We start from the raw sequence: 21,625 nt of genomic DNA, 5'->3' as shown, positions 1-21,625 counted from the left end.
TCCTTTTGTAACCACACACTCTGCCTACCTCTGACCTTCAGGAACCAATATTTAAACCAAGTTTTGTAGGTTACTTTGGATTTATAATTTGAGATTGTTATTATAACTGTGTGTTAATGGCTTTCTACTTGTCTTTTTATAAATTTTAAATAAGAAATTCTAAGTCTATTTGATAGGAAAGAGTATATGTAAGGTTTCAGTTGAATGCCCTCATTCCACATTAATGTTTAGCATTCCTAAACCTGATATCTACAAACAGAAATCAGGATTGAATTGACTATTGGTATATTTATAAAATGAACCGTAGCCAATCTGCAAGAATCTTGGATGGAAGGATAATTTTTAAGACACCTTACTTTGCATGACAAGGTTAGGTGCTGATATAGGGAGAGGACTTTTTATTCTTCATGAATAAAACACTATGCTTTTAGTCACAATAAGCCATTTGCAAGGATGGGTATGCACAAGTTTCTACAGGCTAATTCATCTTAATCATAAGATGTTTCATTAACAGGCATTTTGCTACATATTAAATTAGTGTCTGAAATTCAAGATCTACCAATGGAAATCCATTATAAGAACATTACAAAAAAATGTCCTTGTTAAATATATCGCTTATAACTTTTCCTTAGTTTCCGTAGTACTAGAAACCAGTGGAAAGTTTTTGTTATACATTGGTGATGTGGAAATCTTTAGGATTCATTTTTCAGAACCTGCTCTCTAGCTTTCTGCAGCCTGCATTCCTCATTAAGTTGTAGTCAGTCAGTGCCTTCCTATGTTGATTGCAGGTATGACCACAGCAGCCTGGCCATATCTAGTCGACTTGGTGGCAGTCCCCATGAATGTTTTAACTTAGTGTTTCTGGGTTTTGGCTCTGTCAAATTCAAGTATTTCTTGAGTGTTTACTGTGCAAGCTGAACACCAACCTCTTTCCTTATTAATCAAGGACATTTAGGACTTCATTTGCTGAAAGGAATAAGAAAAGTTATTGGTTTTCCCTTGAATGCAGCCTTATCAAAATGACTAGCCATCAAGATTTTGCTTATTTAATGTTATATATAACATTTCCCCTGGGGATGCCAAGTTGTTGTAAATTGAGTTTGATATTAATTCTTTCCTCAAGAGCTCTGTTCTTTTGCAAGATATTTAGGAAACAAACTTGGCATGGTTTGATGATGAATTGAGTGTTAGGGAAAGGGCGGATGTCTCCTTGCTTGTGTCTTGGTTAGCTGGATTAATGGTTGACCTAATATCCAAAATCAGCAATTTAGGAAATGTCGTAGTTCAAGATATGGTTTGAGCACACTCATTTAACTTCCCTTTTCTTGGCTAATTCCCAATGAAATGACCCAAAGAATCCGTTAATGAAGAAAAAACTGCTCATTCCAAATGCAAAAAAAAAAAAAAAAAAAAAAAATTCATTCCATTTAGATGAGACTAGACTGGAAGAGTTGAAAGCCTGAGGCCAACCATCAAGGGGCAAATCTTTATCTTATTGGGACATTTCAAGAGGCTTAAAATTTGAAAAATTTCTAACAATCCATTTCAACTCTCAGTAATGGAAAAAGATCTGTCTCAGTAGAATAAAGACATAGAAAGTTTTGAAATATGTGATTTCAATTTGACAGTTCAGATAAGGATGACAAATCAGATGTATCCATGTAAAGGGCCCTCACTGAAGCAGTGAGCTTTACATCAAAAATGTAAGAGCCGGGGCCGGCCCCATGGCCAAGTGGTTAAGTTCACATGCTCTGCTTTGGGGGCCCAGGGTTTCGTCAGTTCGAATCCTGGTCACGGACATGGCACCACTCATCAAGCCACGCTGAGGCGGCATCCCACATGCCACAACTAGAAGGACCCACAACTAAAAATACACAACTATGCATCAGGGGGCCTTTGGGGAAAAAAGGAAAAATAAAATCTTTAAAAAAAAAATGTAAGAGCCACTTAGAACATCTCTAATTCCTGTTATCAAGGTGGTTCACAAGAACACTACGTGGTGTGGAACTATTACTGCTCTTCACCAAATATGTTTGGCCTTCCACTCTGAGAAACACAGTAAGATTGCACTTGCCTGCCCTCTTCCAAGATGAAGGCCTTCATGAGTCTTATTTGGGTCGACATATGTGTGTGAATGTGTGTATATCACTTTTGAGCCAAAGCTGTTAGAGTCAGTGGTCTTCCCTTTTTCTGACTTGGAAATTGTGGAAATGGATCTTGAAATGACCAAAGGGAGATAGACCTCCTTTCTCATCTGCACTGGATAGGTTGAATGAGTGCAAAATAAACTTTGTTGTCTTAATTCATTGAGATTTAGGATGTGTTTTTTTGTTTTTTGGTTTTTTTTTTTACCACAGGGTAACCTAACCTATCCTAACTGATACAGAATGTGCCTGTGAAAATAAAATAGGTAGTTGGAAAGAGGAACAATGTAACATCCGAAAAGATTACTAAGAGATTAATAGGATCTCTGAGTTTGTAACTGCAATGGAGGCCATGTAAAATTAATAAACTGATAATTTAAATAGGAGTTATAGATATTTTCCCAGAACTTAATGAAAAATACTAAAGACATGAAGATGATGATTGAAATGATAAAAGATTGGAGGATCGGTTGAGAACTATACACAAACTTATAATTATATGTTTGTATAATTATATATAGTATACAAGTGTGTATATATAGTTGCATATACATATATAGCATATATATTTAGATATGTGGTTTTATTTGTCTGTATATATAAACATGTATAATTATATGCTATATATATGTATGGAGTTATATATAGCATATATACATATGTATAGTTTTGTTTTTGTATATATAAGTGTTATAAATAGAAAATTTCTGAAGGAGAGCATATAGCAGAGAAGCAACTATCAACAAATAGAGAAAATTTCCCAGATAGGATGAAGACCCTCAGTCATTATACTGAAAGCAAAATTAATGAAAATAGATCTGCTCCTAAACTTGTCTTCATGTGTGGGTTACAGTTTTTAGTTGCAAACTAAAGAATCCACTGTGGCAAGTTTAAGCAGAAACAGGATTTATTAAAGAATATTCTGCAGCCCACAGACTGTCCCATGAGCTTGAGAGCACTCCACACAGCCAGAAATAATACCCCACCACCTAGCTTTCCTTGGGGCTCAGCAGCTTTTACTGTCCAGAGGACCGCCACCTTCACCCACAAGGAACCAAGCAGAGCAAGCGCCATGTTCATTAGAAAATGATTCTTCTGGGCACAGCTGCCTCCCCATTATGCTTCCTTCTGACTTTGATTCTCTTGAGGTTGCACTTGATTGGTGGAACCTGAGTCATGTGCTGGAAACTTGGTTGGAACAAAGTTGCTAGATGAGGGAATTTCTGGCTTCTACCTTGCTTGGGAAGGTGGGATCCACATTGTGGCTAATTACCAAATATATTTATAGAGAGCATGATCACAGATGTTGAGTGGCCTCACATAATGGATGTTAACTATATGTGTAGACATTTTTGGTATTTCAAATAAAATGGAAAAAGTACTGGATGCTTCCAGATGAGAGCATTAAAAAAATCAGTTGGTTATCATCAACAGATAATATCACAGGAATTTAAAATGCTAGAACTCAGTAGAGTTATGTCTGTAGAGTTGTGAGAGGAAAGTATTGAGTCAGTTTTTCTGTGAGAAGCATTTTGTATGAATGGATTTCGTCAGTGTTCTCGCAGAACCGGAAACTAGAAAGAGCACGAAGATCGTTAATACCTGAGAGGAGGTTTAGAGGCGGTAAGAACAAACTACCTGATTCTCAGTGTTCATGGGCCCTGGTGGAAAGTTTTTTTTTTAAATCCATTTATAGGATAAGCGAGGAACAAACGTAGCTTTTATTCAAATATCTCCTGTCTGCCTGGCACTGTATTTTGCATTTTACATCTGTCACCCTCTTAGTTATAATTGCACATATGTGAAATAGACACTAATGTTCCCCTTTTATAGATGAAGACACTAAGGCTCCAAGAGAGTCGCTATTTCCCACAATTGGGAAAGCTGGTGTTTAAACTGAGTGTATTCTGGCCAACTGTAATACTGTTTCACTGTCTCATCGGCTCTCTCGTGTCTTTATAACTGGGTGACTACCTAGAGGCTGTGATTCTTGAATTTCTTGGTGAAGAATGGATTTCTAGACAGGTTATCAAATGTGTAAACCCTAAATTGTAAGACCCTTCCAATATTATTAAATTATCCCTTTGTGGTTAATTTTAGAAGTAAATTTATAGTCATGAGAGAGAACTCAAAGTTTGTACTCTCAAAGGGGTGCTAAGTGTTTAGAAATACCATCATGGTGTAGTGTCTGACAACGGACACACTTACAGTGAGATAGGTGTGTACTTACCTTTCTTCTAGGCCTAAGGGCCCAAGTTGTCACTGCTTTCTAGGAAAGCAAAGCTGTGCTGTACCAACTGGTCCTCATTGTTTCCCTAACTTCTAGAGCAGAGTGAATATATGAGAAAGAATTGTTATCTTACATTTCTCTACTCAATTTCTTTAAAGTGCCACTGGAAGTGACATAAAATGGAAATTCGTAAGTCAGAAGGGAACAGAATCCGATTATTTTCTTGAAGCCTATTGGGCACTACACACACACATATAGTCAGATGTTGGAGATATATTTATATCCAAGGCCCTCTAGGTCATAAACTTTCTTCTTTAACACTTCCAAAATTACCAAAGACAACTCAAAAAGTCATGGGATTTTCCACTTATAGATTGTACTTTACTGCCAACTTTTGGTCAAGAAGGGCTTATTTCATATCACCGTACACCTGTTAGAATGGCAAAAATAACCAAAACAAAAAGGGACAAATGTTGGAGAGGTTGTGGAGAAAAAGGAACCTTCATACACTGTGGGTGGGAATGCAAACTGGTGAAGCCACTATGGAAAACAGTATGGAGATTTCTCAAAAAATTAAAAATAGAAATACCGTATGACCCAGCCATCCCACTACTGGGTATCTATCCTAAGAGCCTGAAATCAGCAATTCCAAAAGTCCCATGCACCTCTATGTTCATCGCAGCATTATTCACAATAGCCAAGACGTGGAAGCAACCTAAGTGCCCAGCAACTGATGATTGGATAAAGAAGTTATGGTGTATATATACAATGGAATACCACTCAGCCATAAAAAAGGATAAAATAGTCTCATTCACAACAACATGATGGACCTTGAGGGAATTATGTTAAGTGAAATAAGCCAGATAGAGAAAGACGAACTCTGTACAACTCCACTCATAGGTGGAAGATAAACATGTAGACCAAGAGAACTGATTGGTGGTTACTAGGGAAAAGGGGGCGTGGGGGGAGGGCACAAAGGATGAAGTGGAGCACCTACAACATGACTGACAATAATGTACAACTGAAATTTCACAAAGTTGTAAACTATCATAATCTTAATAAAAAGTGAAAAAAAATCCAAACGGGGGGCTTATTTCAACCAGGTTGTAATGGACTGTAAGATCTTTAAAGCAAAGAGGAGTGGCAGATGAGGTTGAAGGTAGGCATCTTCCAAACCAGTGCTTCTCCAACATTACTGTGCTTGAGAATCACCTGGGGACATTGTTAAAATGCATATTCTGACTTGGTACGTTTAGGTGATGCCTGAGGTGTTACACTTCTAACAAGTCCTAAGTGGTGCCTGTGATGTTGGTTCTTGGACCACCCCTGCAAACAAATTCTACCTTGCCTTTCATCTTTTCACCCCTCCCATATCCTTCTCCCTACCCAAGCATTACACTTTGAACACAAGTAGTAATTTATTATATATGAATATTATAGATGACATTGCCAATACACGTTTCTTCCCATTTAATTTTTCCAGTGTATTTCATTATGTAATCTTTCCAGATATATGCTTAACCTGTCCTTAGCAGCCCTGAAAGATTTGAGGCCATGAAGGAAGGGGCTCAAACTCTCATGGGGCATCAAGAAATTTCTCACTCAGAGGAATCTTTTGTGAAATTACACCAGCAGCATAGTCTTTTCCTCTGTTATTGACAAATTTCTGCCTTATCGCTCCATCCTTTATGTTTGGAACTGAGACATATATCTACGGGTCATGAAGCCATTTTCGATGTCTTGACAGAGAAGGTGTTTTCATTTAAGAAGGCTTGATGATCATAAACAATTTTTCCAGAGGTTTCATTACAAGGACCTTTTCTGCTTCATTGTTTTTACATGTGTGTGACTCTGGTTTTGCTATTTTAAGATTTTCCGTACATTTTTATGTCCTCATTTATTTCAATTCTGCTTCTATTCTTGCTGTACAACTTAGCAACTAGAATTAAAATTTAGTGCTGCTTTGAGTAACTTAAAACTGAGTGTCAGTTTAGCAGTTGGAAAGAACCCAGGAAAACTCAGCTACGATTTCATTCTACTTTCATGATACAGGCACAAACAACTCTCTAGTAAAAAAAAAAAAAAAAAATACTCCTAAGTCATCCTTGAAAATAATCACCAAGACTTTAATAAAATATCATTATCTTTTGTATAAGTCAAACAATGTTTATTATCCATAGTAAATCATTTTTAATTCAAAATTAGCAGTTCACAAGTGTTAATCATTGTAGTTAAAGAGAGTCTTCTAAATGCTACTAGAGTTTTTACTTTTTACATTTTCAGGGAAGTAATTTTAAATTTAGCAACTTTTAGTTTTATAATTCTCACAGAATACATAAAAACGTAGATAATTATAAGTGATCCTTTTCATCAGATTCTCCTCACACATTTCACAGGGTATATTAAGTTATTTCATAACATAATTGATTCTCAAATTTCTTTTATACATCTTTTCTCGTAATAATATTGGGCCATAAACCTGTGTTCCAAAAGATACTTTTCTATCATAAAATAATACCAGAGAGAAGAAATAGACCTATGAAATATATTTCTGTACTTTTTAACAAATGTAAGTTTCATAGTCCCACGTGCAAAAGTAGAATTCTATAATCAAATAAAGGTGTTTGTTTGTGACCTTTGTTACTATTTGTTTTTACTCTGAGCGAACCTTTTCACTTATGGCAGAAGAACTGAATTTAAAAACCTTTAAAATATAATCAACCCAATCCAGTGATTTCTTGGGAATTCAAGGTTTACTTCCTAGTCCAGTTTACAAATATGATCTAGGCTTTTTCTATTTCCTTACCTTCCCTGGCCCTGAGACGCCACAGGTAACGTACAAAGGGGGAGGGCTCAACATATATGATGGGCAGAAGTTGATAATGAGAAAGGAGCCTCCATTTGAGTCTCCAGTGGGTAAGTCTGTTGTTGGCATAGTGACTGAATCTTTATTCTCTAGATGTGGGACATAAACTTAATGTTGACTCTTAGGGTGACAGGCGAGATGGGAGCAGTTGCCCATCTAGCCCAGTGTAGCTTCCTGGTAGGAGTGATTTTTCTTACTCACAATCTCATTCCTAGCTTTGTGAAGTGTGTTGTGGCCAAAACACCAGGTCATCTACATCTGACCTGGGAGATCTCTTGGCAGAGCCAACTGCTTCCCCCTTTACCCACCTACTGAGTCTTCCATGTGGACACAAGGGAAACTTACGTTTTCCCTCCATATCTGATTGTGACCCGCCCCCCATAACTATGGGAGATAGTAGGGATAAGAAACTGAGTATCTAGCAATGTTCTTGCTTTTCCTCATTTCCTATTTCTTTACCTTTTCCCTGAGTTCCTCCCCTTCCTCCCTTTTGGGGAGAGAGTGAGGTATGTGGGGCAAAACACAACAGTGCATTTCACTCTGTCTCTTCTTAAAACTGTCCTCTGCAATTTGGGCTGGTGAAGTTCACTTCTATCAGTTTGGGAGACAGAGTTGGGCAGGAAGTAAAACCTGTAATTGCAAATGTTCTCCCTATTCTCCCCTTTCAAATCTCATCTCTTACATTTAAATCATGGTTTTTAAGCATAATCAAAAGCATGTTTTCTTCCTTTCTTAGCATTTGATGTAGGAATTATGGTCGTCTGCCATGGAACAGTGTGTCATATATCATTCTGCTACATCTTGATGTACAAAGCTTTCAGCATTATCCTGTGGTTCAGATATTTAGCTGTAGAGTCCTTGACTCCCAGCTCAACCACTTACCAGCTATATAACCCTAGGGAATTATGAACTTCTATAAGTCCCACGTTCTTTGTGTTCTTTTGTTTTTGGTGAGGAAGATTAGCCCTGAGCTAACATCTGTTGCCAATCTTCCTCTTTTTGCTTGAGGAAGATTGTCCCTGAGCTAACATCTGTGCCAGTCTTCCTCTATTTTGTATGTGGGACACTGCCACAGCATGGCTTAGTGAGCAGTGTGTAGTAGGTCCACACCCAGAATCCAAACACCAGCTGCCAAAGTAGAGCGTGCGAACTTAACCACAACACCACCAGGCCAGCCCTCTAAGCCTCATTTTAATCATCTTTAAAATGTGGTTAATGGTAGCAGTTCCTTTATGGTGGTGTGTAACTGGAATGGAATGATAAATTCCTGGTATTTTTTAAGTGATACATAGATAGATGATTTAGAAATTTTCCCTCCTGGAAGAGAAATAGTAAAGAAACAAAGAGTGTGGGTATTCAGAAAAAGTGTATTTTCTCAGCTGCTTTAAATACTTCAATCCTAATAGTCCTGGGAACCTGAGTCCTGCTATCAGTCTCTGACAATACAGTGGTTGAGGTTCTTGACAATATTTAGTAGAATCCCCTAAGCAACTGGCATGATATTGCTAATTTCCTCAGTTTTCCAATATTGATTAATGATTGTCATCTTTGCAATCAAGATTTATTAAGCACTCCCAGGATGCTTCTTGCAGAAGGGAGTATGAAATATAGCATATGCTGTAAAGTGGACATTGGACAGTTCCTCTTTTCTCTTCTGTCTAGAGAGTAAAACAAGGATATGAATGAACATTCACTGGGTAGAAATGACGTACTGTGTTCCCTATAGTATGCCATAAATGCTTGCTGGTTGGTAGTTAGTAAAGACCATTTAATATTAGAAGCAAAGACCTAGAGTGAAAACTAATTTTCAAATTACATAACAAATCTAATAAATTCCTTTTTTTTCCTTTTTTATTAGAATATCATCACTTCTACTTCTAGCTTAAGAAACTAAGTCTTCTAAACTAGATATTTCCTTTAGAAATTAAACCTTTGAAGACAATGAAGACTTTAAAAACTAGTAACCATTTTTGAGGGGGGAAACCTCTTTCCAATTGTGATGATTATTATTTTTAAAGCATTTCATCTAGTGAATTCCTCAGTTTCTCTTTTGACCCTTATCTACCTCATGAATTTGAATGTCCATAAAGATGAATATTAATGGTAGCTATACTTTCCGTGTTAGACATCTATTGGTTGATTTTTCTTCAAAGTAACTTACTTCTTTGTAGTATTAAGTTACTCTAATTTCCTACCTCCATGCCTTTTATTTTCCTCTGGAGAAAAGCCTTCCAGGGCATGACCTAAATGAATTCTGGTTCATATTTCCAAATGAATCTGAACCAAAGTGATTCTATAATTCGGTGGAGGAAACCTTCATTAAATACCCTAGCAAGGGAATTTTTACTGTTTCATACCAGACTAAAGTACTTTTCTTCACATATTGAAATTGAACTTCAACATTTATGAGAATATAAATTGCAACAGCACGTTGTAACATGTCAAGAGTCCAGTAGAGCCTTAGGTCAAGGGTTTTTACTTTCTCTATAACCCCATTAAAAATTGCAGTGTTTCTAATTATTTTTCCTTTAAAAATTACAAAAAAAATATGTTCTGCTCTCAAGAGAGATGTTATCTTCAGTTATTGCTATAATTTATGTGGTTACATGGGGTATGTCTTTATAGTTTTTATTTGGCTTGACCAAAGTGCAAATTCAATTTTATAGGTATGGCTAGTTATCCTTCTCTTTTAAAACTTGAATGTGGTTTTCTAATTGAGAAAGTTAATTTTTGTTTCTCCTCTTTATTCCCGACCTCTCTGCCATCTTCTCACCTCAAAATCTTCTTACCATCACAGTTTCAAGAGAGTGCTACTCCATTTTAACTGTAGGACCCCAAACCATTTACTACTATTGCTCACATTATAGCTGTGCTCTCTATATAATCTTCAAGTTGAATTTGACATTTTTCTATAGCATTTCTTCTGTACCCCTCCAACATGGTTACCAGATTACAGCACAACATGCAGGAACCTTTAGCTCTTATCATCTACCATCTTTGAAGGTTTTTCTGAATCAGTATGGCATGATAGAAAAACATGCTGTTTTTCGATGGCTAACTGGTGGGGCTTCCTCAGGACCCTGAAATTGGATTTCTTCTGCTAACCAGTTGGTGGAAACTAAGCTATAAAAGTCAGTGTGCATCTTTTTTGTATAGGTCAACTATTGTGCCACTCATGGTGTTTGGTGGTAATTGAGAAACTGACTCTAGCTATTTGTAGGCTGTGGGAACTACAGAATTCACTATGGGCTGGACCACATAGCTTGAATCAGCGGGAAACAAGGTAGGCCCAGAGATCAAAAAGCAGGACATCCAATAGCAGTTCTTTACAGGAAAACTCTGGCCAGGGCATAGCCCCATTGCTCCCACCATTGTGAGTGAATTCTAGCCATCCCTTCATCTTTCTGTCACTCACTTAGGAATGAAAGTCCCAAGCAAGAACCTCCATTTAGCTGAGCCTGTGTCGTGTGCCCACCCTGGTGGCCAGAAAGCAAGAAGAGGGAGTAGCTGACCTTTTTTTTTTCCGTAGGCTACACACAATGGAAGGTTCCCCTCCTGAATGAGAAAGAAAGTGGCTTTCTAGATAGATACAGAATTAAAAACAAAAATGGCAATGTTCATTATTTTCATAAACCAAAAGCAACTAATTATTAATTTTGACAATTTATTTTAAATTCCTAAGATTGTTCTGGGACATCATGTTGAAGGTGGCGAATCCCAACCTATAACATATTACCTGGGTTAGCTTGGAAAAGGGAAATAACATTTCTAATTCCTAATATGTAAATTTAAGATAACGCCACCTACCAAATAGGATTATGTTGAGATACTATTTATAATGCCTTAAAGACAATGACAACCAGATTGCATACATTCAATTTTTAATGATCTTTTTCTGCTTAGGCAACTTATTGTTTGATTGGTGTGAATGTAATTTTTAAAAAGTTGATATCATTTTGTTGCATAATGATTCTGTTCACCTAGCTGCAATTTTAAAATAAATAATATAGTTTAAGTTTTTCTTTTTTTCTCTTTAACAGACAGGCTAGCCTCAATGAAGCAGCTGAGAAGTATTATGATCTGGCGGCCAAGCTGAGGCCTAATGTAAGTACTTTCCTAATGAGAAACATTACTCAAAGGGATAGACTCGCAGCATGTGATAGTTTTTGACATAGACGCCTTGTGATGCTGGATTTTTTTCTCTCTGATCTCTTATTCTGAATATCCACTAAATAGCTCATTCAACAATCACATCTGCCAGTCTCAAGCTTCTTGGCTGTTTTCTATCCTACATAAAGCGCCATAAGTTTTTATCATTTGAATGCAGGTTTTAGCATTATTAAATACTTTGCATTTGGTTGACTTATAAAATTAACTCCTTGAAAGTGTTTTTTGCTGTGGTATTAAATACCTAAGGACTTCCTAACGTTGTAGGTATTTTTTGATTCTTATGTATAGTCAAACCTCGAGCTGTATGCTTCTTTCCTATTCCACAATTCTCATTTCTAATAAGTGTGCTTTTCAACTTTATCAAGTGTGTTTTTATTAGAATTTTTCCCTGGATAGTCACACTTCCATAAAGTGAGATGGATATAAATTAGATCATTACTATTGAAACAGAGTAACCATTTATGAGAAAATAAGAACTGGTTTTATATCTGTCTTCTAAGCACTTCTTTATTCGCAGCACCTCACTAAATTCCAGCGCGTTGCTTTTAGTCTCATACGTGCTGCTCTGCATCACTCTTCAAAACTAAAACCTCTGCCCCGCTCTCTAGATCTGCACCATCTATTGAGAAATGTAATTTTGAAACAGTAATGAAAGTGCACGTGTGATGTGACTACAAATAGTGGGATCAGTTTCATTCTTTACAGTAACTCATCCGTGGGGCAAGCATCTATAGAGAGCCTGCTTTGTGATAAGATACAGAGATTTCATACCCTAAAAGGCCACACAGTGTAGCAGAGAAGACGGAACATAATCAACTAATTGAAGTACAGTGTGGCGATTCCTACACAGAGGTATAGATAGTCCTGTGGGAGCACAAAAGAGGAAGATCAATGCTCCTTGAAAGCAACCCACATAGGAAGTAGCTTTTTTTTCAGGTGATTCAACCACATGTAACCTTAACCCTAAATGTAAATATCCCGTTTCATTAATTATGAGGTTGTTCAAGAATCAGTGAGCAGTTTGCAACAGAGAAAACAATTTAATAGTTATAATGGTAAGAATAATAACAACTAAAATTTATTGAATACTTATTATATGTCAAGCATCCTGCTAAGTTCTTCATGTGAATTCCCTCATTCATTTCTCACAACTCACAGATACTTCCATGATCCCCATTCTGCGGAAGCTCAGAGAAATTAATAATTCACCCAGTATCAGAGCTAATGAATGGAATCACATGGTGACTAGGCTGCTGTAAGTAGGAGAAAGCTTGATGGAAAAAATGCAGTTATATCTTAGAGAGCAAACGCAAGCCAGAAATCTATAAATGGTCCTCTCATTTATTTATTCAGTAAATATTTACTGAGCACTTATTAAGTGCTAGGCAGTATTCCAGGCACTGGATATACAGCAGTGAATAAGATTGGTAAGATGCCTGCCTGCTAAGAACTTATAATCTATTCTGAAGAGGTGGAGCTGAAGCAAAGAAGCAAAGTATATATATATGTCAGACAGTGAAAAGTGCTTTGGAAAAAGTGGGAGCAGGAAAAGGGAGTTAGGAGGTGCAGGAGGAGGTAGGCAGGAGGCACAGCTTTGTAGATGCCCGAGTTGGGCATCTTTGTGTAACATTTCTACGTAAAGGCTTGAATTTGAGGCCTTAAACTTATTTTTATAACCTCATTGAAGACAGGGTTTTATGTTTTTCTTTCTTCTGTTCCCTGCACATTAATAGAATGTTCTTAATATGCATAATAAATAAGTTCAACTTTTATTCACTGTTAGTCACTTTTATTTTTGAGCGGTTGATCAAATGGTCTTCTTCGCTACATGGTAGCGGGTCTGTGAGAAAGAGCTCTCTGAGCTGTCTGAGCTGACCCACCACATGAAGAAGACACGGAGGCGCCACAAGATTTAAACCTGACTTATGAGATTGTTTATTTTAAATGACTGACCAAATCATAAAATCAATATTTAATTTCCAACTCAAAGCCATTTTTTTCTGAAACCCCCAAAAGTTTCTTTCTAAACATGCTGAGGACTGCTTTTGAAAAATGCGCTTAATTCAAATGATACTTCCCTTATCTGGAAACAGTAAATTAGTTATTTTATGGACTTGGATAGAATACAAAGTTCCTATTTAACAATAAGTAAGTGATGTTGCAGTTGATGGATCAACAGATGTGGTTTTTCCCTAGTCTGTTTTATCAATTGTGTTTTGGTTTTCTGTACATGATCTAGGTAAGTAAGATGCCTCTAAGCCAAGACTGATAAAATGCAAACCTTGGCAGTAACAGAAGTTTCTATTCGGAACCAGATACCTAATTAAACAATAGCCCATGTAATGACTTGTTAGCAGTTAGCACCTGATCTAAATTAAAGCATGCATCTAACATTTATCTTGCTCATAGCTATTTATTCCCTTTGTCATAAAAGTATTCTGTGTTATTTCTATGCTTTAACTTAATAAATTTCAGTTACCTGCTTATATGCGAAAATAGAAACAGACCTCAATTCCCATTCGCTATTTACGTAGTTCCACTCTCTTTTCTATTTTTCTTGTCTACTTGGTAATCTAATCTCACTCTTATGTTTTGTAAAGCATTTTCTCCTATTGTTTAAATGTTCCACTACAACAATCTGTAGCTGTATGTGGGGGACTCTGGATGTTTCAGCAATGCTTATGTCAGATCGTGACCATACAAAGTAAAAGATGCACTGTAACCCTGTATACTACCACTTATTATCATCATATTAGAAAGATTGTTGATTGTCTATGGGATGTATTTCTCTCCTAATAAAATACCTATTCCATTTCTTCAATATGTTCCAAGATGAATTTCTGTCTTTTTTCTATTCTACAAAAGCCATATTTTTCTATACAATTTACTTTAAAGTTGTTAATTAACTTTTTGGATTATTTTATATACCAAGAATTCCAGTGGTAAAATGCTAAAATAATAAAAGAAGTCTAAATTAGCAGGCACATATAATTTTAAGTTTTAGATTCTGATATTGTCTCTGCATCCGGGATATTCAATACAGCGTCATTTACTAAAGAGTACAATTAGAGAAATATATTTACTACAAAATTGGCACCATTAAAATTTTGAATCCTATTTATTTGATCTTTGGGTGGGGATTTCTCTAAAATTAAACCTCGTATTATATTAAAACATATTTCTGTAATGGGAAAACTCTTTACCAAAATTGTCATTTTAAGTTTTTCCACTTTTAGTTTTTCATTTTTATGAATAAAATTGACCTCTCCATGAAGGTTACTTTAAAAAGACAACACTGTTCTCTGTCTTTTCTCCCCCTTAATGCACATCAAAAAATGCTGACTCTTGAGGACTAGAGAGAACATTTAAATGAAACTGTTTTGTTCCTCTTGTGGGAATTAAGCCAAATTCTGCATTAACTTATGGTTTAAAAATTTTTTTTTTAATGTAAAGAATGGGAAATTTGCATAGTACAAAGTCACCCCCTCTTACTTGGCTTGTAGTACACTTTAAAGTTAGAAGAGAGTAGTTATCAGTGATCACGTCTATATATCTTGTGTTTTACTGGATGTAGTTGTTTTTTGTCTGAATTCATTCAACTTATTTTTTATCAAATTCCAGCTTTGCGTAGGACTCTATGCCAAGTGCAGTAAGATTTCAAAGTTATGAAAAACTAACCTTGACCTTGAGAAATGTACTATCTAATGTGGGGAAGGAATGGAGGCTAAAACACATGCGTCCAAATTTTCACACTTCAGAGCAGTAAATAACGCTGTCTGGTAAGTGCTTTGTGAGTGATATAAGCTAGGTGCTAGAAAAGTACACAGGAAAAAGAAATGACTTTCAGCTGGATCAATCCTAGAAGGCACTGAGTCAGAGTTGGCAAGCTTGGAGAATCTTAAAATGATAGGATGTTTATAGGTGGAGATTTTAGCAGGAGGAGGAGAAAAGAGAGAATTCTGGCAGGTAGAGGCATAGGCGTGAACAACGGCATGGAGCTCAGAAAGCATGAACTATGCCCAAGAAACAGTAAGCAGATATGGTTTATATTTCCAGGGGTGGGGGGCAGAGAGGAAGAGTAAGGGAAGATAGAACTGGAAACTGAGCTAAAACCAGATGAAAGGCGTTGAATACCATACTATGAATTAGGAGTTTGTATTCCAGAATTGTCTTTAAGTGGGATGACATAATGAAAGTGGTAATTTAGGATGGCCATTATATGATGTAATGAAGGATGTGTTTTGCATTTGAGAAAGTAAAGATGAGAGATGTAGCCTTGGAAAAACCAGATGAAAGGTCATTGTAATAGTATAGGCAGGAGGTATAATAGATCTTAAAGTACAGAAATACAGTGGAATGGAAAAGAACACGCAGGGGAAAAAAGCCAATTATTTGATAGGTGTGAGAGGGAAAATTAGTTGGCCCCACGAGTGTTCCAAAATTCTGAATTTAGGTAACTTGGGAAAAAGATACGCTAAGCAGAAATAGGACAGCCAGAGGGGTATATTTATTTCAAGAAGAAAGGATTAAGTTTGGACCCAGCAGAGTCTGAGTGAGAGGTAGGATATTCTCATTTTCTGTGGGCAGTTCGGGAAAAGGCCACAGTTAACGGATAGAGATTTGGGGGTCTATTTGCAGAAAGGAGATAGTACCAGCAGAGTGAATAAGATCACTAAGGGAGAGAAGGCACAGAAGGAGGGCAGAAAGCAAATTTCAAACCCGTGGTGAGCTCTACATTTGGAATGTAGGATAAGGAAGACATGAGGCAATGGCAGGACATAGAAGTCAATGTTGGCAAGCGGTTTCCACCGCTGCTAAAAGGGTGAAGGAAAACAAGAACTGAGAAAGTCCATTGACTTCAGAGTAAGACAGCATTGACTATCTTCAAGCGCTCAGGTTCCTGCCAAGTGGTGTGGGCAGAAGTTTCTAAGGTGTTAAGGAAATGGAGAATTGAGAGCAGAGTGTGAACTTATTCTGTAAATAAATTTGGAGGTAAATGAAAGAGTCAGTGCAACACCAAAGAAATATTAAGTATATATTTATTAAATATTAAAGAGAAGTGTTAAGGAATGTGTGTATATATGTATGTGTTTAAAGATGAGACTAAAAATGTGTCCAAGTAGGGGGGAGAACAAAAGAAATATTGAGGATCCTAAAGGATCATTTCCTCCCCAGAGACTGAAGAAGAAAAAGTAGACTTTGAATATAGAAGAGGGAAAAAACAAAATAGAAATGGAAGGGGCATAAGCTTAGATAATAAATTACTTCTCTCATAACTATTTGATTATCTGCTGATCCTGTGGAAAGAAGGGCAGAATTTGGGGTTAAAGACCTGTAAACAGATGGGTGTGCTGAGGTGCACAGTAGGTAATATTTGATATAGGCCTAGGATCTGTATGTGATAAATAAATGCCAGTACATTTGTGGGTTGGAGCATTAAGCCATTAGTCATTTTGTGATAATTCTAAATGAAGTTCTGAAATCCACTGGTAGATTACTTCTCGCTTTGATTTAGCTCTCTGACTTTTAGGCTAGATGTTGTACTCACCCTTTGTATTTCTAATGTGTATAATGTTTTATAAATGTTCTTCCATGTGCATTCATCATATATGAATTAAAGGGGAGTGTGTTCCAAGGATCAGATTATCCAATAGGAAGTTACATACATGCATTATACCTTCGCAAGGCACTTAGAATATAAATTATTTTAGAGTGTTATTATAAAATCAAAGCCAATGTTATCCATTTCGGCTCTTTAGCAATGATTATATGTCAAAAGATCAAAATGAGAAATACGGGATTCAAAGAAATGAGCTTACCTTAGGAGAGTGCAGCTGGGTTATCAGTCCGCATATTCTGCAATATATTACGTTCAATTTGGACCATCATTTTTGTGGTAAAAATGGTGGAGTCGAGGAGATGGAGAGATGGCTATGGAGTACAGATAACCACTAAGAGTGAAACCTAGGGGAAAAGGTTAGTTAATTATGGGCTGTTCTGATGGAAGAGAGAGAATATGTTCCAAGTTATATTTGTTTTCTGAGGAGAAAGATATTCTTCAACCTTAAATAGAACAAGAGACCATGAAATTAAGTTAAACAGGCCAGATTCAGGTTTGACCATATAAGGGATGTTTTTGGGGGGGAAATTACTGAGATTGTTGTTTTGTTGGGAAAAAATGACAGGGTTAATAATAATTTGTCTGGGAAGCAGTTAAACCACATTTCTGCTTGTAAATGGAGGAAGAACCATTTGGCTTTTTCCTAAACTTTCCACAAGCTTCTGTGATGTGGGAAAATTACATACCATGCGTCTCTTGACTTTCAGGCATTACTAGTATATGGATCCCAGAATTACCAGATCGACTTTATGAGCAAAATGTATCCTAATATTGCACATGTATTTTCCATTCTCACTAGTTATTTTAATTTCAAATATATCTATATATTTTACAGTTAGAAAATGGAGTGAGGTAAGGTGACAAACCCAGAATAAAAAGGTTTCAATCAAGAAGTAAAGTGCCATTAGTTTCCCCCCACATTTTACCTGGTCTTATTAAGTGGGCCCAGAAATATCACTGAAACAAGACTCTTGTTTCTTCACTTATATCCAAATTAAGTCAATAAACCCTTATTCTACTTCAGTTCGTAAATGGGCTTCATCACATTGATAGTAAGCATATTTATGCACACATCAGTAGAAATCAAATGTCTAATTCCTCTCATCTGATTTCGGCAAGGTAGATGCTCAGTTCCCTGAGAGCTTCAGTTATGCCAGGACCGATTTTAGTCTCATCACTCCCATATCTGTCCTCAAACTCTTTTACACTATAGATCTTCTTTCCAGGTTATTTAGATGCCACCGCTCTTGTCTTCTAACTAGTTACAAAGTCTAGTTTTTGGTGTATTCACTTCAGTCAGTTTACATTGTAGTTGCTTTGTGTTGTACTTCTATTTTGAAAATGTTAGATAAACCAGAAAAATATGTATTTCTGAAGTGGTTACTGTTTTTCTTCTGTTTATCATCTTGTATAAGTCTTCATGCTTGGAAGACAAAGATGGTTAGTGCAATCCACTTGTTTACTAACGGTTCTTGTGGGCTAGTTGTCGCCTAGGCCAGGATCGGATAGTTGGACTGAACTAAGCTGAATTTACAGTTTTTCCATCATTGGAGTATTGCTATTCATCACAATGCACATGCAATCATTTCTAAATGTTATGTTTTAAAAATGTGTTTATGCACTGTGTGTGTGTTTTCGAGTCACAATCAGAAAAGGATGGGAGATGCGAGGCGTGGACAGGAACTTAAGTGGCTCTTGCCTATAAGGAAAATCAGTTTGAGTGCTTTAGGTTGACGAACATCAAAACCTTTGGGAAATTCCACTTAATTGTGTTCTCTGATTCTAAGCTTGTTTGTTTTTACTCACATTTCTCTGTGGGGGTATCCTTTGCATGGATTTATAGCTATAATTGTTTGAATTGTGGGACCACACACTAAAATTACATTTAGTCTCTTCTTCTCCAGAGAAACTGGATTCCTGCTTTTTTTGAAAACTCAGCTAATCTGACCGCACTGGCCCACTTTCCTACCTGGGAGGGTCAGTGAGGGTGGACTGGAGCTGCCTCCCGCCCCCACCCTGGGTCACCACATTCCTCATAGTCCCTTTCGGTTATTTCTACAGCTGGTCTCCTCCATTTCTGTTATCCTTTTAGGCATTTATGTTTTTGACCTTTGATTGGTCTTATGGGGCCATGTTTTTCTAAATATACATGGAAACATTAACAAAAAGCTGTGTTTATGTGTAAGTCTTTATTCTCTCCCTCTTCTAATTTTGCTGTAACATTCCATTCCCTTTTTTTTGTTTCTTTATCTTTCCTCTATTCCTAACTCCTTATTGTCTATTCGAACTCTTACTTATATTTACAGATTAAAATTATACTTTACTCTAAAGACTAGTAAAAGTTGGGCAGATCCTGAAAAATTAATAGATTAGTAGATTAATTTTTCTTGAAAGTCCTATGTCTTTGTTAAAGAAAAATTGTTCTGACACTTTTTGAAATGGTAAGGAAGATTGTATTCAGGACGGTTGTGATAAGTGTCAAGACTATTGCAGTAGGGGAGAGAGATCAGGTTCAACCTCAAATATAGCAAAGACAGCTAGGATGGTCAATGGTTGGAAAATTACTAAGAGGAGACATCAAGGGTAGAAGGATCCTTGCTAAACTGACTTAACAGGATTCTTGCTGAAGGCAGCCCAGTGTGATCATATATCAAGGGCGGGGAGATTCTCATAAATTGGCTTAGCAGAATTCTCGCTACAGCTGGGCTAGGCAGGCCTAAGAGAAGGCCCAAGGATGAGGCCTAGTTGAAAAGAGGGCTCAGTGGAGTCTGTCTCCTTTGGCTAAGGAGAGTCTTTGTCATTTTGGATGACATTATTTTCCAGACTGAGTGGTTACACTGTTAAACTTCTTGTCACTAGATAATGTCAAAATCAAGAGTTTCTGTTTATCAAGTTGAGAAGAATTTGCTTAAATATGTTGTTTGAACATTATCTTTGATAACAAGCCCTAGAAGAGAGCTGAAAAAAAAAATGACATCTCTAAGAGGAGAAAAAAATGTGTATACTACAAAATTTTTCAGTCTTTGTCTTATAATCAACTGTTATTTCCTTAGATATTAAGTGTCAACTAATGGCTACTGTGGTACGGGATTCAGAGTTTTATCAGTTATTCTGAACCTGTATTATGGTTACATCAAAAATTAAACTATAGAGAATTCAGTTTCTTAAGAAGAGGAGATTTATATTTGACTAACTCTCCTTATTCCAGTGTGGTTGTAATCTTTGTGTTTTGTTGTGTTGCTCTTTAAAATGATTTCTACTGAACTACCTCCAAGAAATGCAGCTTTACAACGTATGCACGTTGCCCTTTTGAAGAGTAAATGGCAAGCTAAAGAGGGCATTTGTGGTGCCTTTAGAGATCTTGGGACAAGAAAGAGTTTGAATTGGTCCATCATTACACTGGCTCATTTGAAAAGTAACTTGCTCACCTTAGGAATGCTGAATTTTAAAGAAAAAAGCAATTTTGAAAAGATTTGTTAGAATGATTTACCAAATAATATATATTTCAGCTACTTCCAACAATTCGTAGCTGAGAAAAATTAATTGCTTAAATTACATGTGGAAATAATCAACTGTGTTTATTAAAGTGTCACATGACAGATCTCAACAAGTTCTAGAAGGGATAGATGTAAAAGATTGCTACTGCTATCAATCACTTTTTTTTCTTATTCCGCAATCCAAGTTACTCTATCGTTGTCTTCTTGGGTGTTTAATCATATAAGAGATAGTTGGATCTACTTACTTGTACTAAAGTTTATTTCTTGATTCTACTTGTAATTTTCACTGGTTGTTTATATACGAATTCTAATAAAACCCACTAAAACAAACAAAAATCCTCAACATATATTTATTTAGTTTTCCTGAGAGACAAATTATTTCTGTTAAATATATAGTGCATTTTCCACTATAGTTCAAGAAACCAATCGCGGTTTTCCGTTTTTCTTAACACCGTTCAACTATCTTTTCCCAAAGGGTATACTATTTGTTAAATTTTTGTAATCATAGGTTTCATCTGTTTCAGCTGGCTGCTTTTTACTTGTAACAAGTAATCTGTCAAACTATCAGCAAATCAGACCTGCAATAGTAAACAAATCCATAATATGCATTGATACTTCATCTATGATTAGGCACATTATTAAAATGATACCATAAATTTCAGATTATACCAGAAAAACCGTATCTGAGAAAGTGTCCATATGAAAATATTGAAAGACCAAAAAATTTTTAAAATGCATTCCTGTAGGTCACTCTACTTAAACAATAAACCCAAAATACACAGATATCTGTGTTTATTTATGAATTGTTTTTATGCAGACAGAGATTCCTATTCAGAATTTATAATTTCTCACTTATATTTGGTTACTTCTCTCTACTCTAATATCTCATTTTTGATATAGTTTTCTTAGGCTAGCATTGAAAGCAACAGATTCCTCAGGTCTTGAGAACGACATTATTTCGCTACCTAAGGAGGATTATGTACTTGAATTCGTCTCGGAAATCTTTACTGGAGTCATGTGCATATGCTTAGTTTTCCCTTCATTGGGTAAGAGGACATTGTCATTTTATTTTCCAGTATGCTGATTGACACAGTAACT

General features: G+C 36.3%; 1 protein-coding gene across 2 annotated transcripts in view; it reads left to right on the top strand.

Annotated features, from left to right (window-relative positions):
- TMTC2 (transmembrane O-mannosyltransferase targeting cadherins 2) overlaps positions 1–21,625 on the top strand; it is a 388,282-nt gene that overhangs the window by 313,513 nt on the left and 53,144 nt on the right. For both annotated transcript variants that reach the window (XM_046646810.1, XM_046646811.1), the window contains exon 11: positions 11,281–11,344. In XM_046646810.1, coding sequence (XP_046502766.1) covers positions 11,281–11,344 — 64 coding nt within the window. The remainder of the gene's footprint in view (positions 1–11,280; positions 11,345–21,625) is intronic.

This window comes from Equus quagga, chromosome 19, assembly GCF_021613505.1.
Source record: "Equus quagga isolate Etosha38 chromosome 19, UCLA_HA_Equagga_1.0, whole genome shotgun sequence".
Classification (NCBI taxonomy): Eukaryota; Metazoa; Chordata; class Mammalia; order Perissodactyla; family Equidae; genus Equus; species Equus quagga.
The sequence above is the reverse complement of the archived record's forward strand: the minus strand, read 5'-3'. Positions and strand labels throughout refer to the sequence as shown.